This window comes from Numenius arquata, chromosome 5, assembly GCF_964106895.1.
Source record: "Numenius arquata chromosome 5, bNumArq3.hap1.1, whole genome shotgun sequence".
In the NCBI taxonomy this organism is placed as follows: domain Eukaryota; kingdom Metazoa; phylum Chordata; class Aves; order Charadriiformes; family Scolopacidae; genus Numenius; species Numenius arquata.
In genome coordinates, this window is record NC_133580.1 from 69096510 (window position 1) to 69121752 (window position 25243).

The 25243-nt window shown below is 45.7% G+C and overlaps 1 protein-coding gene across 1 annotated transcript in view; it reads left to right on the forward strand.

Annotated features, from left to right (window-relative positions):
• Positions 1-626: 626 nt before the first annotated feature.
• NWD2 (NACHT and WD repeat domain containing 2) overlaps positions 627-25243 on the forward strand; it is a 52634-nt gene continuing 28017 nt past the window's right edge. The window contains exons 1-2 of the mRNA XM_074147320.1: positions 627-777; positions 23485-23573. Of these exons, the coding sequence (XP_074003421.1) occupies positions 627-777; positions 23485-23573 (240 nt within the window). The remainder of the gene's footprint in view (positions 778-23484; positions 23574-25243) is intronic.

Sequence of the window (25243 nt, forward strand, 5' to 3'; positions counted from 1 at the left end):
CTCTCTCCCTTTTGTACCGGAGCAGGCGGGACTCCCGTGCGGGCGGTTACGGAACCAGCCCCCACAAGGGCTCTCAACTCCTCGGAGCCCCAGGGATGAGCCGGCAGCAGTTTTCCTATAAAAATCCCAGCGCGGGGCTGTGAGACGCTCGGAGGAGGGAAGGCGCCCCTCGGCCTCGCCGGAGACACATCCCCGCTTTGGACGCCGCCGACCCTCCCCGGGCCCGAGGCGGGGGGAACCCGAGAGACTCGCCGGCCCCCGCCAGCCGCTCGCCCGGCCTCCCCGCTACTGGGCGGGCGAGGGACGGGGCGAGCTGTCGCCGTGGGACCGCCGTCCCGCCGCCGCCTCCCCCCCCCCGCAAACTTTCTTCCCCTGCCGTCCCCCGTCCCCCCGCCGCCGCCGCCGCCGCCGGGCAGCGGCCCCGGCCCCAACCCCAGAGGCGCCGCCGCCGCCGCCGAGGAGGAGGAGGAGGAGGCAAGCGGCGGCCCCCGGGGAGGCCGGAGGGTCCCTCATGGCCGCTGCCGGCGAGCCGGTGGCGAGCGCCTCCTCCTCCGCCGCGGCGCTGCGGGCTCTGCCCTGAAGCGGGGCCCGGCCGCCTGCCAGGCTCTCCCGGTAGCCCCGGCGGGATGTGGCCGGCCGGGGCGGGCGGTAGGTTGCCCTGCCCGCGGGATGCGGCTCTGCGGCGGGCGGCTTTCTCCGGCAACCTCTCGGCTCTGCCCTCCCACCTGGTACCCGGCGGCCGGAGCGTCCGCGTCTTCATCAGCGCCAACCCCGAAGGTAAAAACCCCACCGCTCCCCCCCACACACCCCCCCCCACCCCCCCCCACCCCCGTCTCTGCCCGCCCCGCAGCTCCCCCTGCCGCCCGCAGCCCCCGGCCCCGCGTCCCGCTGCCGCCGGGAGCCCCCGCGGGGTGAGGTCGGGGATGGGGTGGGGGGTATCGCCTCGGTAAACGTCGGGGGGAGATGGGGGGGGGGGGGGCTTGGAGGCGCCGGTATATTCCTCTCCCGAAGTTGTTATATCGGGGGGTGTGTGTGTGTGTGTGTGTGTCAGTCTGTCTGTCTCTTTTTCGCGGTGTCGGAGCTGCGGGACACGGGGTACGCGGGGGTCTCGGGCATGAAAAAGGGGAAGGGGAAGGTGGTTTGGTTTTGTTTTTGGTTTTGTTTTTTTCAAGGGGGATGTTTTGTGAAAGCTCTCTCCCCGCCAGGCGGGTTTATAGAGTTTCCCGTTGATTCCGTAGCCAGGGGGAAAGCGGGGAGCAAATGGGACCCTTTGATCCCGGTCACCCTCTGCGTGCGGGGAAGCGGGCACCGAAACCTGCAATTTTAGCTTCATAAAGTCAGGGATCGCGTAGTCGGCACCTGAACTCATTAGGCATCCTGCTGCTTAAAGTCTATTTTTAAAATTACCCTTTGATAGGAGGAATTTGCATACAGTCAGGAGGTGTCGTTCCCACTCGGAAGATGTAAGTCGCTGAAGCCTATTCCCACTCGAAGCACGGAAATAATAAATTAAGCGTTCACACCTATGACACTTCTTGCCTGTAAAAATGAGCCCGCTGTATTCACCGTCCCCTTTCACACCGCCACCCACCACCTTCCCCCTCCTCTCCCCCCAACACATTCTAATTCAACAATACTGTCGCCTTTTATGCAAACACCGGAGATCTGAAAAATCCTGCCCGAAATGACGGAATAGCTGGGATTTTGAAGTGAAAATTGTCTTGGCACCAATACTTACGTGAGAGTCCGAGGAAGAGCGCTCGCAAGCCACAAAGTGGGCACAGGCGCTGCCTTGAAGAATTCCCACACCTCCGGGGCTTCCGAGATGCTCTCGACAACCGGGAAGCTCTCGGCTCTCGCATCCGACATCCCTGTTTGATAGAAAAAGAGGCCATTCTTTAAGGAGGGCACAAAAATGCTTGGACTTTATTATTGCAAGCTAAGCGAAGACGTATATAAATAGGGATAATCGAGAAAATGTTTATTGGGGCTCTGAAAGGAAAATTGGTGCGGGTTTTTAGGAGATGATAGGTTATTCATCAGGAACGGGGTTCTGCCAACATCGCCGTAACTGTGGAGTTCCTGGTGCCTCCGGATTTGATGTGAATGGCATTTCTCAGCGGGATAGCTTGGCACGTTAGCTAGAAATTTGCTAAAATAAAAAAAAAAAAAAAACCAACCCCAAGCAACTAAACTTATTATAAAAGTTGGGGGTTGAAGCCCGACACACCCATTTGCAGGGTTTTACCCTCGCATCGTTATTTCAAAATCTCAGCTTTAAAAAAAAAAAAAACCAAAAACAAACAACACTGAGAGTAAGAAAATAATTCGCTTTGGGGTTATTGATATCAGCTTCTTTGTGGGACCAGATGATCACAATGATTAACGCTTCTCGTGTCCAAAATTTTATCTGCAGCGTTGCTCCTGCTTTCAGGAATGACAGTGTGGGATAGAACTTTCAGAGACGTTACAGATTTTGGTTACCAACACGAGCCACTTTTACGAACGTTTTAGGGACTCCCCATGATGAGAAACCCCCATGACTATGTATCAGCGATATCACCGGCACAGAAGTACGGCTAACTGCATGTGACCTGAAAAAATAGAATATACGGACAAAGAAGGAAAAGTAGCCGACGGTGGGATTTAGATATCATTGATAAAGTACTTTTAAATAAAAATGCTGCTTGCAAAATACCTACGTGCGAGAGTTCTGGGAAAAAAAAAAAAAAGGTTAAACTCTTCCAACTTAGTAAACTATTCAGCATATTTAAACCCCAAAATACAACGTATATTTGCATGACTCGGGCCTTTCTTGCTTATTTTCTGCGTATCGATATACTTTATACCCGTTCTTCTCGGTGCCGAGCATTCCCGAAAGGGGCTGTGAGCCCCCGTACTCCCAGAGGTATCAGAACTGTGGTGCCAGAGAAGTTTAGGGATCACAAGAAAAGTTCATCTGCAACTTTAAGGGTAGAAACTTCACGGTATTTTCCTTGAATTATGTCGATTTAATGCGTGCGTATTGGAGAACTCCGGTGAATCAGTGTTTGGCCTGTTCTTTTCCGAAAGCACTTCCCTATGACTGAAATACATTATGGTTTTAGTATGCAACTTGGAAAACTGATGACTTCTAAAATTCCTTACCCTGAAATGCCTAAAAAGAACAATAAGCGGCGACAGTGAGCACGGGTAATAGGGACAAAACTGCTTCATTTTACAATCTCTTGTTTTCTAGAGGAAATGTTGTAGATAAGGGAAATTGTTTTCCCCGTTACCTATAACAGCATCGTCTTGTCCAAGTTATTGGTATCTGTTAATCAATGCTCCTATCACTAACTGGATCTTTAGAGACATTGAAATTGCCTTATTATTTGAATATACATAAGTCTGTTTTCTCCTTTCAGCAGGTATAAGCAGTCAGACACATTTTAAATATGCGTTTTGGCTACGAGAGGTTGAAGATTTTGCTTTAAATAATTGATTGGTTTTCTCAAGATATTTTAGTGCTTCAAAGTGATAAGGAAAGTAAGTTATATTCACTGGATTGTAGTAAGTTACGTGTAGAAATCTGCGGACTGTAACAGCAATCAGGTAACGACGGTTTCTCTGTGACTCGATCGATGCCTTCATTAACACCCAGTTCTTAATAAACACAATAGGTGTAAACTTCCATAGGGTCCCGTTATACGGAGCCGTGTCGGTTCAGAACATTCCGATGACTCTCCTCACCACTTCAAGCAGGAAATTACTCGAGTTGCCAAGTTTCAAGAAGTTCTGTGGTGACAGAAGGCGATATTACGAGCCCTGGGTGAAAGCGGTGCCTCCACCGGAGTTAGGAATTACACTTGAAACAAAACCCCGTGAATTGGAGCATAGAGTCGAAATTCTGATCATTTTAAAGTCTCTCCTGGAAGTGGGGGTGTCCCAGTTTGAAGTAAAACTGAACCAATTTTCTGTTCTGTAACTTTATATCCCAGCCAGGCCTCCTCTAACTCTCTGAAATTAACGGCACATTGTGGAGAAAACTGCTCGTTCTCAGAATGATCAGCCCAATGTTTGTGCTCCGTGCCAAGGGATGGTGAGCAGGGAGGCCCTTGCTTATACTCATTGCTATAACAACCAAGGGCAGCCAATTTTCGTTATTTGCCCCCTTGGAGGGTCGGAAACGGAAAAAACGTAGAGGGGTCACATCGGTGGGGAGGAGGGGACAGGAGAGGTGACCCAAACCTGACCAACTGGGGTATTCCATCCCATCTGCCCCATGCTCAGTGTAAAAGCTGAGGGATCAAAGGGTCAGCCCCTTCCTGCGATGGCCGACGTCCAGAGAGGACTCTGTCTGTTCATCTGCCTTTGATCCCGATCCGTGTGTTCCTGACTCCAGAGCTGGAACCCAGTTCCCATCCATCGCTGAGTCCAGTCTGGGACTTCCCCAGTGCCTGCCGGTGACGTGACTGTCATCCTGGGAGCTTGATGCTGTTTTGTATATATTGTATCTATTTCATTATTTCCTTCTTTATTTTTATTTTAATATTAATTCTCCATTAAAGTAGTTTAGTTCATTCTAAACTTCTGAATCTTCTTATCTCTTTCTCCTCCTCTCTCCTCTTTTAGGGATGGGAAGTGGGGGGAAGGGCCATCTGTTGGTCTGGTTTTGGTAAATTCAGCCGAAACCACGACAGGGGGAGTTAAGACTTTTGCTAGTTTGACTTAAGGCCCTGTTATTGCTTCAGTTAAAGACGTCGATGATTTCTTACTCTGAGCTCTTGAAGTGTTGGTCCTGAAGGTGCCTGTTGTGCCTGTAATTTAGCAGAGGCAAATGAACTCCTTGATGAGAGAGATGTACAAAGCCAAACCCTACACACAGGTGGTTCCAGGGAAGACAGGCTGAGAATACCTTCACACAGCACCCGAGCGTGTCCCGGCAGAGGTGGTGTTCACCAGCCCTACCTCAGTGTGAGCATCTAACACTCCAGGTGGGTGTTAAATCCAAAGGATGCTCCCTTTTCCACCCATTCTATCAGCCACGTGCTCCTCGCTCTCCTCTCTGCAGCACGTCTGCACACCTCCTCAGCTCCAACGCAGGCTCGCTTTTTGGACCACGACAGTTAATTTCTAGCCCTTTTTTAGCCATTCATTGTTGTACAAACAGAAACAAGCGCGATGAGACCACAAAAAGCCCTTTTTAATACAGAAGGGCTACGTTCCTCAGGGCTTCCGTGCCTCAAGTACCCATTTTTTAAAACTATAAAACCAATTACTCATAGAAAATATTAGTTTGGGCACGATTAACAAGCTTAAGGATGAAGACGTAGAAATGTAAAATGAAGATCTTATTCTAATTCTACCACTTTAATGCCTCCGTTGTCCGAGCGCGGTGTAAAAGTAGCCTGTAGGGTTAGAATTCCACCCACAGACTGCCCGCCTGAGATTTCCTGGTCTTGCACTATTGAACGGGTTTGAGTTAATCTTGAGTTTTCTTGAGTTATTAGACAATTGTTCAACTCAGTCCGGTTTCCACTGACACGCACCGTCCAGAACGCTGTATTAATTTAAAAAACCACAAAAGTTCGGTGCCCAATTTACTTATTTTCTCACGATACATAAAGGGAGATTCTCACCTGCGGTTAGTTTTGTTGACCAGATAAGGATTATTCCCATCAATAATGATTGGAGAAGTGGGTCTGACCAATGGTTTTGTTTCGACCTACTGTTGTAGGCTGCTTTGCAGGATTTACGTGTATCTTTATGTGTGTTGATGTATATTTGAAAGAAAAAAATGTTATGTGCATTTGTAGTTTGGTGCTACTGAACATGAGGGTGAGTAACTCCCAACAGATGAAGAACTATGATGGCTTTAATTACAAAGTTATTGCCATATGTGATAAAAGAAGGGTACAGCTTTTCATTCTTACCAGGTTTATTCTATTATTTTTAGCTGAAATGTGGTTTCTTCTAAGAAAACTATAATTGAGGAAGCGTTAATGTGGAAAAATACTCAAAAGCCAGAAATAATGCTCAGTTAGCGATGGTCCGTTTTGGCCAGCCCCAAAATGCCATATGGTGTCCCTACTTGGTTACATTGCACGAAGATCTTTTTATAAAGACAATTTTATGTAATCTGGGTGGAATTTATTCCTTAGCTAAAGGAAAACACAGATGTTCAAGTGTACGAAATTGCAAGGGAGGTGTTGCGGAGATGTGGAGACAAATAACTCCAGGACTTTTTTTATGCTAAGTGTTAGCTCTGGTTACCTAACTTTGTAGCTATTTATGGGTTGATGTGACGCACATCACTGTAGTGTTTAAGAACTACAAACCAACAAGAAGTTCAATAGTTTTAGAAATTGAGTATCTCAGTGTCTGGGAGAGCAACATGGGTCAAGTAATTGGGTTTGGTATGGGCCTTGATTTGAAATATGTCTCATCTCAGGAGGCCCAGAGCTCATTCATTAGGTTGTAGAGAAGCCTGCCATTTTCAAGTGTTCAAGGCCAGGCTGGAGGGGGCTTTGAGCAACCTGGTCTGGTGGGAGGTGTCCCTGCCCAGGGCAGGGGGTGGGACTGGATGATCTTCAAGGTCCCTTCCAACTAAAACCATTCTGTGATACTATGATTTTCAGTACTTCTGCCTCTATGTGAGGTTTTCTCTCTCTCCTCTTTTGCCACAGAAGAACTGTGGTGTTGGTGTGGCTGAGTAGAAAGCAAGACCTGACTCTCCTCGAGACCGGATGACCAAGTCTCATGTAGGCTTTAACTTTTTTTGCAAGGCAGGGCCAGTAGATGTCATGCAGAACCAGTACGAGATGATTTTTTGCTAAGCAGACCCTCAAGCCTTTGTTCCTGTTAAAGAAAACGATCGTTTTGGGTGAGGATGGAGACAGAACTGGATTGAGTTTTATTCAACTTGACAGATAAACTTGAGAAGCTGCTGATAAACTGTCTGAAAATGTTCCCCCGTTCTTTTTGTGTGTTCTTTGCTTATCACAGAATCACAGCAAGATATGGGGTTGGAAGGGACCTCTGGAGATCATCTCCTCCAACCCCCTGCCACAGCAGGGGCACCCACAGCAGGTCCCACAGGAACGTGTCCAGGTGGCTTTGAATGTCTCCAGAGAAGGAGACTCCACCACCTCTCTGGGCAGCCTCTTCCAGGGCTCTGCCACCCTCACAGCAAAGAAGTTCCTCCTCATGTTCAGATGGAACTTCCCATGTTCCAGTTTGTGCCCGTTCCCTCTTGTCCTGTCCCTGGGCACCACTGAAAAAAGACTGGCCCCATCCTCCTGACACCCACCCTTGAAGTATTTATAGGCGTTGATGAGATCCCCCCTCAGTCTTCTCTTCTCCGGACTAAAAAGACCCAAGTCCCTCAGCCTTTCCTCAGCAGAGAGATGCTCCAGGTCCCTCATCATCTTTGTAGCCCTAAATGTAGCCCTTATGTAGTTTGGGGCCTGGACTAAGGGTTTGCTCTAAATGTACCAAATACACAAGTGGAAACATTGACAACTTTTGTTTAATTTTCAACATATTTTTTCATTCACGTACTCAAAAGGTAGGATGTGCATTTGGGGAACAAGAGTAAGATCAAAAGGCGTGGTTTAATTTTTGGGTTGGTTTGGGGTTTTTTTGGTAGAACAACAAGCTATTAATTTTGTTGGTTTTGTTCTTTCTTCTTGATATTTACAAAAAATAAGCAAAGCTACCGGCAACTCAGTCACCTGCCTGCTAAGCAGTATCTGGAATTCTCAGCTCCAAAAGTTTGGGTTAGGTATTCGCTCTATCATCTACTTTAAAAACAGCACCTAAATTTTTTAACCACGTGACCATTCTTTTTTAATAGTGAAAAATTATTAAAATTGTGTTTTACTATAAATTTTGTCTATGTCTATAGCGTGCATATAGGCACACATACACAAATTACGGAAAAGATTATAAACTGTATAAAATGGTATAAGCGGGTGTATAAAACTCAAGCCGTGCTGTCATAGGCAATTTTCAAACTGGCTGTTGGGACCCCTTGCGAGAACTGGGTGTTTATGTTCCAAGGGCATCACTCAAGGTTGTAATCCCAGCCTTGCTGAAGAACAGCCTGGCTTTTGTTAAACGCTGTTGTAAAAATGTTGTAAAATGTTGTTGCTTCAGCAGGGGAGTTGGACTAGATGATCTAAATGGTCCCTTCCAACTCTAAAAAAAATTCAGTGAAATTCAGTGAAAAGTAAAAGCTGTATAGAGGAGTTTAGCTTTTTCTCCCCCAAGTAAAGGTGTAAACGTTCTGGGTTGTATGCACCCGTAGCTCAGGTTTTATGACTGTTTTTCTTCGCATTGAAGAAAATAATATTAAAACGGAGCAGAACCTACAATTTCTTCGTTTCCTTTCTAACTTTGCAAATGTTGCTTTCTTTCTTCAGATGTGTTTCCGTGCTAGACTGGCTCCATATATTGTAACTTGTGAATATATACATATATACTCTTATTTATTTATTTTATTTTTTGGTGGTTGGATTCGATGATCTCAAAGGTCCCTTTCAACCAAGAAGATTCTGTGATATTCTCAAACAATACGTTAGATGACGGGTAGCAGCAGCGTGGAGTCGAGTCCTTACTGTGAATCGTCCCCCGAGCAAGGTGTGAGACCTGGCTTGAAAGGAGACTCCTTTTAAGAAACTTAAATACATGGCTGCGTAGGCGTACGCCTGTGCTCACAGACGCGTAAGCACACGAGAGAAAAATCCTGCATTAAGACTTTAAGTTTTGTTTGGAGAATCTTTAAATATTTATTACGGAAAGAAAACTTCAGCTCAAGGAGTTACTGAACTTCTAATACAAGATGTGAGGGCAGTGCCTGGTGTTAGGTCCCGGTCTCCAGTTTCTCACACCTGAGTGGCAATTTTTTTTCATCTGAAACGAAATTTCTTTGAATTTTCATCTGCCGAAAGAGTATTGTGTGATAAGATATCCTTTCAGGCTGCAATAATAATACCTTAGTAACATTTAGCTACCAGTAATTTAAGGTTTTAATATACTGAAGGTGGGAGATATAAATATAATGTAGGCATAGATAGTCCTGTGTATGGAATCCAGAGAAATCTGGCAGTTTTTAACAGAGGCAGTGCTGCTCAACACAACCGCTGTATCCCCTTACTGGAATTTTAATTAAAGAAGGATAATAATAGATAGAATTAGAGAACCCAATTTAATCATGGTTGTGCCAGCGCAACTGTAAAATAACTCCACTGGCCCTGACGCTGCTCTTATTGATTTAGGGTTTGTATCAGAGAGAGGATTTTACTTCCAAAATCTTTAGTCGGGGGGAGAGCAGGGCTAAATCAGAGGTAGCTGAAGGTGGGGTATGCAGAGAGGTACAGAGGAGGGAGCCCGAAGTTGGTGCAGAGTCCCACGTACATGCTGCTGCAGTGGACAAGTAGGAGATGTACCACCTGCGACGCTTGTAAGCCCCCCCATCACCACCATAAAGATGTGCCTGCCTTATCTTGGACCTGGTCTTCAACTCCCTCTAGAAGCATCTGCTGATGCCCCTCGTCGGAGACAAGATGCTGTGCTGGACAGGCTTTATGCCTGACCCACTGCTGTCGTTATTGTACAGGATTGGATCTTCACAGAACTAGATTTATCAGGGTCTTCAAAATATACCTGGTGCCAGAAGCTGGAAAGCCTGACAAGTCAAGTATCAGTCTTTGGGACTGATCAAGTAGCTGAACAGATCAGATTTTGAATTATCAGAGCCTGAAAAATAGTCTTGGACAACCTGCTCCTAGCCTTTGCTTGGGGTGACACAGCCACAGTCTTCAGTGTAGTAACATGTGTCTTTGGAATGATTAAACACTCAAAATGTTTATCATCATAGAATCATAGAATTGTCTAGGTTGGAAGGGACCTTTAAGATCATCGAGTCCAACCATCAACCTAACTCTGATAAAAACCATCACTAAACCGTGTCTCTAAGCACTATGTCAACCCGTCTTTTGAATCCCTCCAGGGATGGTGCCTCAACCACTTCCCTGGGCAGCCCATTCCAAGGCTGAATAACCCTTTCCATGTAAAAATATTTCCTAATATTCAACCTGAACCTCCCCTGGTGCAACTTGAGGCCGTTTCCTCTTGTCCCATCTCCTGTTCCTTGGGAGCAGAGACCGACCCCCCCTGGCTACACCCTCCTTTCAGGGAGTTGTAGAGAGCGAGAAGGTCTCCCCTCAGCCTCCTTTTCTCCAGGCTGAACACCCCCAGCTCCCTCAGCCGCTCCTCACAAGACTTGTGCTCCAGACCCCTCACCAGCTCCGTTGCCCTTCTCTGGACCAGCAGGGCACACTGCTGGCTCCTGTTCAGCCAACAGCCGATCAACACCCCCAGGTCCTTCTCTCCAGGAGTCCGTATCACTCTACTAGCAACTGGGTGCCTTTGCAGCATCACCCATGCTTTATAAATCTCCAGCTTCATACTCCAGCTCTCCGTTACCCGAATCAGGTATCGAGATGTGTCGTTATTACAGTATATGTACGACACATCAGAATGTTATTTGCAAAATTATTATTTAGTCTCTAATTAGTAGCGTTTTACAAAACCATTACGATGAAACGAGAATTAATGACTATGAGCTCTATCTGGACAGCCCGAGTTTCAGAGAGCTCCCCGACCGGAGCGTTTGCCACCAGCGGGCTTTTCTGAAGCCCAGACCCTTTGATGTGTTGGCGTTACTGAAGAGCATTTGCATTTCTTACAAGCTGCGGCGCTTCATAAAAGTCCAAAATAGACATTCAGTAGCATAGAGAAGTTCAAAGTCAAAAATCATTTGGCAAAATAAATGGCTTGTGCAAAACCCTCCCAAATCCTTTTTAGCATAGTGGTTTGGATAGATATTATCTGTTAGTTATTATTGTTTATTTGCTTTGTAAAAGATCGGTGCTTGACCACGCAGCGTAGGAAGAAACGACCGGCACTGTGGAATATCTGTGACAGAATCCCTGACACCGCCTGAACTTACACTCGGCGTTTATTCTCAAGCGATCTCACCCGCTGGGTTTTATCAGGTTAAGATTACTTTTAAATGATCGAGAACCCTTGAATAACCCCGTGAGCTTAATACTTTTAGATGAGAGGAGTTATCCATATTTGTAGTTACGCGCATCAGCTATTATATACGAGATATATATTAAATATAAGATAAACGAGAAGCAAATGAATTAAGATGGGACATAGTGAGTTAGACCAAAGGAGTCTAATCTAAAGGAGTTCAGTGCGTCACGCAGGACTCTAATCTAAGGGTTATTGTATTATCAAGAATTTCCCACAATTTCCCTACCTGTGCCAGCACGACACATCTAGAGGATCTTGATTTACTGTCATAATCAAACATAAGCGAAATCACGTATCACCGCTTTATAAGTGATTTTTCTTAAAACGAAGGACTTGTTCTTTTTATTTTTTTTGGACCTACTGTTGTTTAATAAAGGCCCCACAAATTCTACAAAGGAGTTGAGAGGAAAAATATTTTCTTACTTGATAATAATCCTGGTGGCCAGATTCATAGTCTGTACTGTTCTGGCACGACAAAGGTCATTTTCTGAGGAAACTTCCTTTTCCACCCTATATTTCTGATAGCTGAGATGCTGAGAGCAGCGAGAAGTAAGTTTTGATCATCTTTTTAGGAGCGGTTACCAATAACTGTTAGGAAAATTATAAAATCATATTATTGTTTTAAAATGGTCTCGATTTACTTACATATTGATCAGGGTGCATTTAAATGTGATGAAGAATTATGCAATGCTCTTGAAGGAAGTTATTGAAGTATTCCTGTGTATGTGGCCCCTAATCTGGCATATCAAGACATTGGCAAAGTTTGTATGAGGATTTACTTTGAAATGGAAGTCGTTTACAGCGTGGAATTATAAAGAATTATGTGATCTGTGGTGAGCAAAACGAGTGCCCTTGAGTTCCATGATGAGTTCCACGATGCGCCATTTAAACCAGAAATGCGTGTCCGTACCAGAGGTCCGAGGGACATTGGGCAGGTATTTCATTAGGCAGTTATTTAGTGCTGTGCAAATCACAGACCAAGAGGGTCTTTATAGCATTATACACGCTTTCCTTGGATGCACAGGTCGGCTTCCCGACCTGGTGAAAGGATGACGAGGCAGAAACTAGATTTAAGAAATTTATGAATAATGATGTAGACTAGTGAAAGTCAATGAAACTCATTCTAAGCAAGGACGTTTTCAGGGAATTCTTTACCTTTGGTAGTTTCTATTGACTGAAGAGTTTATTTCGTGTCTGTCTGTGTTGCAGTGAGCACTACCAGCAGTGCTGCGGAAGACACAGTGCAGCCTTATTACGAGGGGGAATGGTTTTAAACCAAAAGAGGGGAGATGGAGATGAGATGTGGGGAAGAACTTCTTTGCTGTGAGGGTGGTGAGAGCCTGGCCCAGGTTGCCCAGAGAAGCTGTGGCTGCCCCATCCCTGGAGGGGTTCAAGGCCAGGTTGGAGGGGGCTTGGAGCAACCTGGTGTGGTGGGAGGTGTCCCTGCCCAGGGCAGGGGGTGGCACTGGGTGGGCTTTAAGGTCCCTTCCAACTCTAACCATTCTATGATTCTATGTTTTTAGACAGAACGAGAGGGAACGGCTTCAAGCTCCAACAGGGTAGGTTTAGACTGAACATTAGGAAAGAATTTTTCACAGAAAGAGTGGTCGGGCATTGGAACAGGCTGCCCAGCGAGGGGGTTGAGTCACCATCCCTGGATGTGTTTAAGAGCCGTTTAGATGTGGTGTTGGGGGATATGGTGTAGGGGAGAACTTTGCAGAGTAGGGTAGATGGTTGGACTCCATGATCCCAAGGGTCTCTTCCAACCTAGATGATTCTATGATTCTATGATTCTATATTCTGTGGCTCAGGGACAAATACCTTCACAGGCACTGAGAGAGGCTGATGGTGTCTGGCAGTGCAAGAAATGGAAATGAAGTCAAGTCTATGCTTTGAGCCATCTCCTACGCTGCCGTTGGGAATACAGCATCATAGAGGATCTTTATCCTCCTTTAAAGGTCACTGTAGCTCATTGGGTGTCATTTTTGGGAAAATTCGAGCAAAGGGTTGAGGAGATGGCTAAAGTATGTTGAAAGTACTAATTGGAAAAGCAGTCTGTAGTTCGGTCACCGATTGATTGAATTAGTACAGCAGTTCTGGAAGTTCTTTGAATATTACTCTCTGTATCTCACTTGTGAAATGTATTAGTAGGAACCAGAACTTCGCTGTTTCGACTATATCTGCTTCTCAAGTGGAGTAAGCGATTGGAATGTGTAATGCCCTTTTTCAGTCACCAACGCCTCAAGATTGTTTTCACTTTACTATTTACTATTACCTTAATAGATAGCGTCAGCTAAATGTGGTTAGCAAGCAGAAAAAATTAGTAAAAACCTGAACAAGCAAACGAAACATAGTAAAATCAAGTAATCACAAAAATATTTCACTCATAAAAACAGATACAAAAATTTATAAAATAACTGCCTTTTCAACTGGAGGATACAATCTTCGCTGAAAATAAATGCTGAGATGAATCATTGGAATTGGGAAGGGTAAGGGAGAAGGGAGGTAAGATAAATCACGCTTCCTCTCCATGTCAATCACTGGTTTCCTCTCAGACGTTACATAATCCCCCAGAAGGAGCCAGTTTTGTGAATTATTTGGTCACGCTCAATGACTTCTAGCGCAGACCCCGCCTGGAATTGCCAGGTTTAGAAACTGTTGTGCTGCAAGTGCCTGCGAGTGGGTGGTCACAGCTAAGGAGCAGTCAGTCGTCTGTCGGTTTGTGAAACTGTCCTGTAAGAAATGGGTTGAGACTCTCTCATTCAGGCAAGGCGGGGTTGAGTTTCTGCCATCCCTCCCTCACGTGGTCCTGTTGCCCTGAGCTTCATGCCCTCCTGCAGCCGCTCTCCTTTGCCGGGGGTGTCATTTGGTTCCTTCACCTTTGATAACTGTTTCTACAGCAGCCAAGTACTATTCTGATGGTCATAGAATCGTAGAATGGTTTGGATGGGAAGGGACCTTAAAGCCCACCCAGTGCCACCCCCTGCCCTGGGCAGGGACACCTCCCACCACACCAGGTTGCTCCAAGCCCCATCCAACCTGGCCTTGAACCCCTCCAGGGATGGGGCAGCCACAGCTTCTCTGGGCAACCTGGGCCAGGCTCTCACCACCCTCGCACCAAAGAAGTTCTGCCCCACATCTCAGCTCAATCTCCCCTCTTTCAGTTTAAAGCGGGGCAGTGATGTTATTCAATAGTCCTCTCCATTTAGCATCAAGGAGAAAAAGGTCTTTTGCAAAGAAAACTACTTTATTGATGCAGATTTAGCGCACCAATAGCAAGCAGCACCTCTCGCTTCTTCTGGGGGTGTCTGCACACCCACAAGTGTCAGGTTCAAGACTTTTTCATGTTCTGGGATGAAAGTCTTCACACCTTTCACCTGAAGCCCATATAGTAGTCTACATCTACCAGTTGTGCTCCTCCAGATGGCCCGACTGACTTCAGTAGCTTTGTAGTGACCCAAAGCATGGCCATGGTCCACCAAACATGAGGAAGAACACGACCTGGCTTAGAACTTTGTGACTTGTGAATTTAAACAGAAAGTTTAGAGAAGGGAAGGGCAACCTTAACGGAGAGCCAACAGCCCTTGCAGAGCTCTTCCACAGCTTTGCAGCACCAGAGGTAAAGTCACGTAGGAGCGTTGATTGGAATGTCTTCGGAACGAGGTGTATTTAACGGGCCTGTGCTGTGAAATACACGTCTGCTTTTATGAGTTTTGCTTTCTCCTGTTTTGGTTTTTTTTCTTATGCCTTCCCTAAGCCTACATACTACTTCGTTTTGCTTCCAGCTCTTGATTCTGCAGTTCAGTTAGGAGACAAAATGTCTGTGACATCCCGTTGCTTTATTGATTGCCGCTGCCTCATTACCTCAAGTGCTTCAGTAATGTGCCCTGATTGTTTTCTCTTTGGTCTAGCGATGTCAGGGGAAAAAAATAGCAAAGCTACTGCAGCCCACACAACTTAATTGTTAAAAAATCATTTTTTCAGTGTTGTACAGCTTTCTTTCTGCTTTCTAAGTAATTCCGTCATTTTTTGAAGTGTGAACTGACACCTCTAGATGAAATAGCAGGATTTTTGCACGTTATCTTTGTAACTGCACTGGCCCTTTTCATGCCTTCTGCTTTGTTTTTTGCACAGCTCACTCAGGAGTCCTCTTTTAGATTTCACAAGAAGTTTTTCTTTCCCGTTAATTTTGATTATAGCTGCAAATTCCTGTCCTTGCAGGCTTTGCTGTTTTCCGGCGCTGAGTTGTAATAAGCTTCAGTGTTCTGCAGAGATAATTTTCAGACTTAATTTTGGTGTCTCTAAATGTGCTGTGTCTTCAGTTTCTCCTGTCACATCATTTAATTGTCTGACGATAATTGTTTGTAAATTGTCATGTTTTCAGGAGCTTTTGCTGGTTTACTTTATTAAATGAAAGAATTAGATTTTGCTGAATTCTTCCCCTCAACGCGGTTGGCAGAGTGGAAAATTGTCCCCCCGTAGAGGTTCTGCCTTCAACCCATGGTGCCACCAAAGCTCCTGCTGTGCATTGGCAGATCATAGAATCATAGAATTATAGAATGGTTTGGGTGGGAAGGGACCTTAAAGACCATCCAGTTCCATGTTCCTCTGCCCTGGGCAGAGACACCTCCCACCAGACCAGGTTGCTCCAAGCCCCCTCCAACCTGGCCTTGAACCCCTCCAGGGATGGGGCAGCCACAGCTTCTCTGGGCAACCTGGGCCAGGCTCTCACCAATGGCAAAGATGTATTTGCATTTTTAGTGTGTGCCACATACAATGGCCGAGGGACGCAAGGACACCGGGGAACCCAAGCTGCAATCTAGGGACCATTTCCAGGATTGGGAAAGGATTCCAGGTCAACCCAACTTTTTAAGAACATCTCCATCTAAGGGTGCTGTGTTCCCAAGGTGAGGGTAGTTATTAGGACACATTGTGAGATAAAATTCTGCCTCAGAGTCCTCACTCATACCATACCAACTAGATTTAATGAGGATGTAGTGGGGTTTTATTTAATAATTTATTTATGAACTGAAGGATTTCATCCGAACTCTGTGTGAGTCATCAAGGCAGCAAAAGGTACTGGGTTTCGCTCCGTGCCACCAGTGGAGACCTTCATTTGAAATCCACTGAGATTAACAGATCTTTCCATTAACTTCCTTAACTTTTGGATCAGTATCCAAATTTGTTTGGTGTAAGCACATTGTACGTATAATAAAACTCAGAACTCTTAGAAAGCAACATTTGTTTTAAACTGGGAACACGATCGTGTGTGAATAATCAAAAGTATTTTGATATTTAGATATAGGAACGGCTTTTCTCTTCTGTCATGTCAGCGCCATATTGCTATTTCCCCAAAATTCTGTATTTTAACATGGGTCTCGACCCCTTTGATTTCACTCATTGCCTCATTATTTTATGTAAATGAATTGACAGCTGGGTGTTTTTGTTAAGCCAATAGGTGGCACTGGTTAATCATATTAATCGTCAAGATGCAGGGTATTTTATAAGTAAGACGTCACTGTGAAATGTGGCCATCTAGTAAGCATGGTAATTAAAAAATAATAAATACATATTCTATGTGTGTATTTTTAAATTTGCCATCTTGCAGGATTGACAGTAGGGAACATTTCAGAGAAATAGGTGTTAAAATTGCCCCTCATTTTAAATCAGATATAGTTTGCTGTTGGGCTAAAAAAGAAGAGCTAACTGCTGTAACTAGGAATCTTAGGCTTATAATTATGCCCTACATTTTGAATCCTGCCTCAGATAGTTAGGTCTTTTGTTTTGAAAATGTGTTTGTTTAAATTTTCTGGTGTAGACCACCAATTTGTAGTCACATCCTGTCATTTCTTCCCGATTGAGGGACACGTTTCAGGATTACTTACTATTTTAACGTTATTTTCCGTTATTTCTTCCGATTTTCATGTCAAGTGGCCATTCCTTTGCACTCAAATGTTCAGCCCACTGTTCTTGTATTTCTTTTTTTAAGAGCTGAGAAGGTTGAGGTGAGTCTAGAGTCTCTTGAGGAAAGACTAGAGTCTGTCTAGGTTCTCATTTACCATCTTAGAGAGCCAGCTGGCGGTGTTGTTTGGGGAAGAAGCGACCCAGACCAAGCTGCGTCCATTCCCTAAGAAGAGTCTCGGGGAGCTCTGCATGCTTATTCTAATGCTCTCTACTCCCAGAAACCCCGAGGGAAGGGAATGACAACAGAGTATGGAGTTTATTTTCTAGAAAGACAAGGGTACGAGGTAGCTCGAGGTATTTCCCCCTCTCTTACCAGCTACACGACTCAAACTCATTGCTGGCAAAGAGCTCCCAGATTCTCAGATGAAAGGCACTATACAAATGCAAATGACTTATTATTATGGTATTATTTTCAGAGACAAGGTTTCCATAATATTTAGGGGCATTTGTTACCTACAGGTATTCAAAGCTTTTAGTATCGGGGGTAATATACAATGCTATTGTGCGTTATTAGGAAAAAAAAAAAAAAAAAAGGCAGTTTAAAAGGAATAATTCACTTGAATAGTCCTATGTGACAAGAACATACCAGCATGAAGAGGTTTGGCAGCCACTTCCTTACTTGGTATTGCTGCTAAGTCATTTTTAACCTTATTTGCATCATCTCCTTAGATAATTCAAGTGCAGAAATTCTCACTGCAGTCAGTAGACCATGGCTATAAAATACCTACATTTTGTTAATATTGCGATGCATTAAAAACAAAAAAAATCCTCTCGCAAGAATCTGTCCTACCCATCCAGCAAATCTAAGCATTTAGGATACTTAGAAGAAGCAAACAGCTGGGTATCTTAGTGGATATGCATTCAGGACTACATTAGAAGACTGCCTCTGCTCAGCCAGGGCCTCAGACCTCCACACTTGCACAGAAGACTCCAACGCTTCGTGACAATAAACAAATCTGTGCGTGTGTCTGTGCAGGAGACTAAGCCAGCAGAGAAGTAGGCTGTGAAAGAGGTGAGGTCAAGACCCCCAGGAAGCTTCTGACCCACTGCAAAGCATGGGAACAGCAAGCACAGGGGGGTGACAGAGATATTCTTCCTCCTGTGCGTACAGGGAGCTGCTCTTGCCTGGGTGACGGGCTGGAGATGCAACCTGCAGGCAGCTCCGTGACCCCGTGTGACATTCATTTCTGGGGTACCTTAAGCAGCTGCAAGGGTAGGTTTTTTCTTAGAATCATAGAATGGTTTGGGTTGGAAGGGACCTTAAAGCCCAGCCAGTGCCACCCCCTGCCCTGGGCAGGGACACCTCCCACCACACCAGGTTGCTCCAAGCCCCCTCCAAACTGGCCTTGAACCCCTCCAGGGATGGGGCAGCCACAGCTTCTCTGGGCAACCTGGGCCAGGCTCTCACCACCCTCACACCAAAGAAGTTCTTCCCCACATCTCAGCTCCATCTCCCCTCTGTCAGTGTCAAACCCTTCCCCCTCCTCCTAGGGCTCCCCTCCCTCATCCAGAGTCCCTCCCCAGCTTTCCTGGAGCCCCTTGAGGGACTGGAAGGGGCTCTAAGGAGGTCTCCCCAGAGCCTTTTCTTCTCCAGGCTGATCCCCCCCCAACTCTCTCAGCCTGTCCTCACAGCAGAGGGGCTCCAGCCCTCCCAGCATCTTCTTGGCCTCCTCTGGCCCCACTCCAACAGGTCCATGTCCTTCCTGTGCTGAGGACTGCAGAGCTGGACACAGTTCTCCAGGTGGGGTCTCCCCAGAGCGGAGCAGAGGGACAGAATCCCCCCCCTCGCCCTGCTGGCCACGCTGCTGGGGATGCAGCCCAGGATGCGGGTGGTTTCTGGGCTGTCCGTGTGCACTGCCGGCTCATGTTGAGCTTCTCATCCACCAACACCCCCAAGTCTTTCTCCTCAGGGCTCCTCTCCATCCATTCTCCACCCAGTCTGGATTTGTGCTTGAGACTGGATTATTATTATTATTATTATTATTATTATTATTATTATTCCTCCTCTTCTTCTTCATCATCATCTTCTTCTTCTTCTTCCTTTTTCTGCCTTGGTCCTTTGGTCCTTCCAGGTTCAGCTGCCTGCCCCAACCTGTTATGTCAGTCAGCTGTTTTCCTGACGGCTCCCAGGAGCTGGGTCACGCCACGTTCCTCCATCAGTCAAACTGATGGGTGCCAACACCCTCCCTGCTGAGGACTTTCCCCTGCTGGAGGGCTCTAGCTTGCATCGAGGTGACTCACGGGTGACTCAATGTTTCTGTGAACAGACTCTCAACTGGAATGTGCTTCTCCTTTGAGGGTGGTCGACTGGGGGCTCGTTCTCCCCACATTGGCGTCCCCCTGTGCAACACACGGTGACAAGGATGGGGCTGAGCAACCTTCTTAGTCAACCTTGGTTGAGCAGGATCTATGGTGTGACTGCAGCCCACCAGTGTGAAACAGCCCTTCCCATCGCTGCGGCTCAACTCAGACCAGTAAGACCACCAGCGAGAAGAGAAACTGGTCTTAGGGGAGAACAACTGGTGCTGGAAAACGGGCAATTCTTTCCATCAGGCTCCCACATTAACTCTTTCTGTTCACAGTTTGAAATTTTCTTCAACTAGGCCATTTTCCATAACTTATTTTACCCCCAGAGATTGTTTGGCAACTGCTTGTAAATACACATCATGTGTTTACTAACACAGGGATGTAAAATGCACTTTCCCTATTAAAAATAAAACAAGCCACTTTAGTAGGGGAACAGCTTGTGTTTGAAGGTCAGGCTTTGGCATGGAGATGGTTCACGCTGAGAAGCAGCACCTTGGAGTACTTTAATGAAAGCTGGCAGTGATTTGCCCGAGCAAAGCAAAAGCCGGCAGGAATTGCACCTCGCACAAACACTCGCGGTTAAACCGCGATTGCCTCTTATTTGACGGAATTTGCTTAATTCAGTTCTGTCCTCGGCGTTCCACGGGAGGCAGCCGTCTGCAAGAGTGAGCGCTTGCAGGGTTGATGGACGTGGAGCAAGTCACTGTCCCACTCGAAACAGGGTTGGGTTTTGGCGTTGGTTTTAATACCGGAGACTAATTTAGGGTTGGGGTTTTTTTAAGTCCAGAGAAGCTGTGGCTACCCCATCCCTGGAGGGGTTCAAGGCCAGGTTGGAGGGGGCTTGGAGCAACCTGGTCTGGTGGGAGGTGTCCCTGCCCAGGGCAGGGGGTGGAACTCAATGATCTTTAAGGTCCCTTCCCACCCAAACCATTCTGTGATTCTATAGTTCTATGATTCTAAGTCTTGTCTTAGCGGTTTTGCAGATGTAGTTTCATTCCCAACACTCATCGTGGACTATAATTTGGATTTCAGAGTATCAGAAGTAACATTAGGAGGTGTGTAAAGCTCATCTCACAACTACTGTCTCATTTTGGCTGCTAGAATAATTATCACTTAGTTAATCCCTTCATCTGCAGCCGCAGCCGGGAAGGTGGAATTTGCCTGTGTGACATTTTTTGTTGTTAGGATCTGCCAGCTTCACAGATTTGCTGTCACTGTAAATCAGGTTAGATTTTATTTAATTAAACCAGCTTATCTGCCATCCATACTAATTACTGTAGCTCATCTTAACTATATGCACTGCCGTTTCCTTAAAATTTCACAATTATTACAAATACAGGGATGCTTAAAACTCATTAATATAAGCACCAGACTCGAATCCCAATTCGAGAAGCACATTCCAGTAGATTTGGAGGTAGGAATAGAAACACCGGATGGGTATCCCCAGTGTCTTATCCGAAACACAGCCCTAGCTGAAGGGTTGTTTTATCTCCCTCTGTCTCGTTTGTAAGGGATTAGAAGGGTAGCGCTGCTCTGGCAGCGTGTTCCATTTTCTGAGCAAGACTCTACAAGTCACGCCGCGGGGAACCGCACCGTGTTCTAAACCTAGAGCCAGCGGGGCTCTGCCGGGCCATCCATGGGCATGAATGGAAAGCAGCAGAAGAGGGTTTTATCTGCTCTATACCTCAGGCAATATATTCCCTATTTATCACTTAATGATGTTTACTCTTAAATTCTGCCATTTTCCAATAATGTTTATTTTCCCGCGACTTTGCCTGTTTCAGTTCCCTCGTGAGACCGTTCCGCCCACGGTCACGTTGAGCATTTAAGTAACTGCCAACAGTAGCTGAGTTGCTGCTTCCTTAATAACAAGGCTGCAGTCCTGATTAACTTCAGTTGAGAGGCAAGAATCATTTTGGTTTAGCTCAGTAACCGAGTAGTAAGTTGGTTTTCAACTGAGTTTATTCTACTCAGCTGCGAAGAGAGGATGGTCTGTGTTTTCGTAGACTTGCGTGCCAAAATTAACCTGTGTTAAGGCAAAGAATATAGAATATAGAATATAAAATATAGAATATAGAATATAGAATATAGAATATAGAATATAGAATATAGAATAAGACCTGGGAGTCCTGGTGGACAACATGATGACCATGAGCCAGCAATGTGCCCTTGTGGCCAAGAAGGCCAATGGCATCCTGGGGGGCATCAGGAAGAGTGTGACCAGCAGGTGGAGGGAGGTCATCCTGCCCCTCTGCTCTGCCCTGGGGAGGCCCCATCTGGAGCACTGGGTCCAGTTCTGGGCTCCCCAGTTCCAGAAGGACAGGGAACTGCTGGAGAGGGGACAGCAGAGGGCTCCAAAGATGATGAGGGGCCTGGAGCATCTCTCTGCTGAGGAAAGGCTGAGGGACTTGGGTCTTTTGAGTCTGGAGAAGAGAAGACTGAGGGGGGATCTGATCAACACCTATAAATACTTCAAGGGTGGGTGCCAGGAGGATGGGGCTAGTCATTTTTCAGTGGTGCCCAGGGACAGGACAAGAGGGAACGGGCACAAACTGGAACATGGGAAGTTCCATCTCAACATGAGGAGGAACTTCTTTACTGTGAGGGTGGCAGAGCCCTGGAAGAGGCTGCCCAGAGAGGTGGTGGAGTCTCCTTCTCTGGAGACATTCCAAACCCACCTGGACACGTTCCTGTGGGACCTGCTGTGGGTGCCCCTGCTCTGGCAGGGGGTTGGAGGAGATGATCTCCAGAGGTCCCTTCCAACCCCATAGCATTCTGTGATTCTGTGATTCTGTGTAATATATAGTCTTCTACCACTGACTGATCTAAGGGCCTCGGTTACTGTGAAGCTAAAAAAATAAAAGTATTTTAAATGAAGCAAAGTACACAGGTAGCTTTTATCACAAGGTACAGCAGTGACTCCAAGCTGGCACTGAGAAAAGTCACTTTGGAGCCAAAATAATAGTGCTGCATCGGCACAGTGCAACCCTCCGGCTAATTAGCCTCGTTAGCTGTACTACATTCTACAAGGAAAGGTTGACGCAGGCACTAAAGTACGAGAGAAAGTTAATGATTCTGGGTCCTAAGGAGGGAGCAACTCATCCATCCCTCAGTTCCTTAGGTACTCATTCCTTACGTACGTTTTTTTTTGTACTCCATTCCTAAGTATTTGTAGGACGCATCCGTATTCATCCAGATCTGGACCACATTTCTGAGGTGAATCTCTTGATCCTCACTACCTAATATACTTTGATGCACATCACAGAGCACTCTTGGTGGGCATGGAACTGGGTTCCTTTTGGATGAAAACCAGGGAAATAACTCCAGGGTCTCACCTGATGAAATCCAAATGTCTGTGGGAGTTGAGCCCAATCCAGAGGGAAATCTCCCTGAAATACATATGGTGTGGACGTTGGGTCCTTGGCACCAGCTACTGTACTCTACAGTTTTGCTCCCGATGGCCCACACAGCAGCAAAAGTCCTCCTCGGCACTAAAGGAGGGGTCTGGATGACTAAGCCAGATATACAGGTTCTTCTGAGAGACAGGACCATTTCTGGTTGCGAGGGGGGCTCAGGAGGACCATATGGGCTAATCTTCCTCTTGAAGTGCTGCCAAAAGTAACTTCGTCAACCATGAACTTCTCTAGTGGAGTCTTGAAGAGCTCCAAGGACAGAGGAGTTTCTCCTAATGTCCCACATGAATTTCCCAAGCTGTAATACGTCATCATTGCCTTTGTTGCACTGTCTGACACTGCCACAAAGGCCTTGGCTCCGTCACAAAATCATAGAATGGTTTGGGTTGGAAGGGACCTTAAAGCCCACCCAGTGCCACCCCCTGCCCTGGGCAGGGACACCTCCCACCAGACCAGGTTGCTCCAAGCCCCCTCCAACCTGGCCTTGAACCCCTCCAGGGATGGGGCAGCCACAGCTTCTCTGGACATGACTAAGTGGAACATACAGTTTGGAGATTAAATCTCAGCACTTGATTTTAATTGGGTTTGTGTGTGTGTGTGTGTGTGTGTGTGTTTTAAGGGCTCTTTTTTACGTGATAGATCTATATCTCTGAGTAAAAGAACGGAGTTCATATAAATATAGTTAGTAACATCTTTTTTTTCCCCGACACAGATACAATAGCAGAAAGGAGCGCCCTGAGAGAACACGTGTACCCTAAGCTGAGAGAATTCTGCAGGGAAAACTATGGGCTGGAATTTCAGGTAGGTTTTGTTCCATTGAATCTTGCATTACTTTTTCTTGAAATGAACTGTGTTTAGAACAGGTAACTTTTTAAAATATTTTAATTGTGGTCGTATCGTTGGTAAACTAGAAAATTGCAAAAAAAAAAAAAATCTATTTCACATGTTAATTGTACTGAATTGATGTTCATACATTATTTTACAGGCAGATTTGGGGTAAATTTTGAATAGATGAAAAAAACCCAGGGTTTTACAATGCGACATGGCAGTGGCAGCAAAAGCAGGATGGCAACAAACCGATCACTGTCACCTTAGAAACTTAATGAAACCATTTCTGGTTTAGATTTTCAAAGCATTTAAGAAGAAATAATGGTACATCTGAATTACCGTGTTCTAGAAACCACACTTAAGGCAGCTTGTTTTTAATTTCATGTAATCATCGCTGGAGTAGCGCCATCCGTATATTGTTAATTGATAATTGTTAATTGCCTATTGATAATTGTTATATTATATCTACTCTAACTATGGGTTTGGCTTCCACTGTAATATGGAAAATAATGCAACCAGGTGAATATTGAAAGAGATTACCGAAATGAATTGAATGTGGAACATTTCTATGGAGATTATATACTATGGAATTTAACGTCAGTTGTAAAATTGTAAAATTCCCGTTGCTTCAGTCAGATCATGTTTTCCTTTCTGTTGTGGAAGACACAGACCCGCCCGCATCTTTGGTAAGAGCCAATGGGTAATAAACACAGTTGCGTTTGACTTAAAACCCACGAGTTTGGCACCACACTAAAGTCACTGGTAGTTTTAAGTCAGATATTCACAGTCCAGTAAAGTCCTGCGTACGTCAGCAGGCCTGGAACTGGCTCTCTGCTAAGAGATGTTGTAAAAACGTTGCTCGATTTTCCAAAAGTTCTGATTCTACATCCTCAAGCCTTCCTCACACGCCAGTATTAACCTCCCACATTAGCGACCCCAAAACCTCAGCTTTCCGGAGCGTAGCTCACTTGGAAACGGCTAAAGCCTTTCAGACCACATCCTCTTCCTCCCAGTGTCTTATTCTTGACGCACAGGCGGCTGGTTTTAAATCAAAGTAACAAGTTCTTAAATTAGGATATTTGGTTTTAATTCCCCGAGTCGCAGTGGAGTTGCTGAATCTGCACGGTGGCAAATTCCAGAGTGATTTTGGAGTAGGGCTATAAAAGAATTTCCTCTGAAGGTCCCAGCTCATCAGCTGCTTGGGAAGTGCCAGCTGCAGAGGTACATGCAAGGAAAAGCAAAAGAGATTTAAATAATAAAGCATTTCCCGCCTGTCACTACCAGCTGATATTAATGGAAAATACGAACTCTTAATTTCTCAGTCCTCTTTGAGGAGACACCTCAGTGAGAGGAGGGAGACGTCTCCTCCGAGTCGATCGCAATCCACTGAATTCGTTGTGAGGGGAAACCTCTCTGTCTTCAAACGGATCGTAACGTCGTTTCTAGGGGAGGAGTAATTAAGTTTAATCTAGTTGATATGCACGGAAGCAAACTATTTAATTATATAGTTTCAACACCAGCAGCATCCCTCTGCCGTGTGAGGTCTGAGAGACAGCTCCACTGAGACGCTTCTGAAAACACCTAGGAAGGGTTCACATTTCTGGGGAAGAAAAGTAGGAAAAGCTGTACACAAAATTACGGAG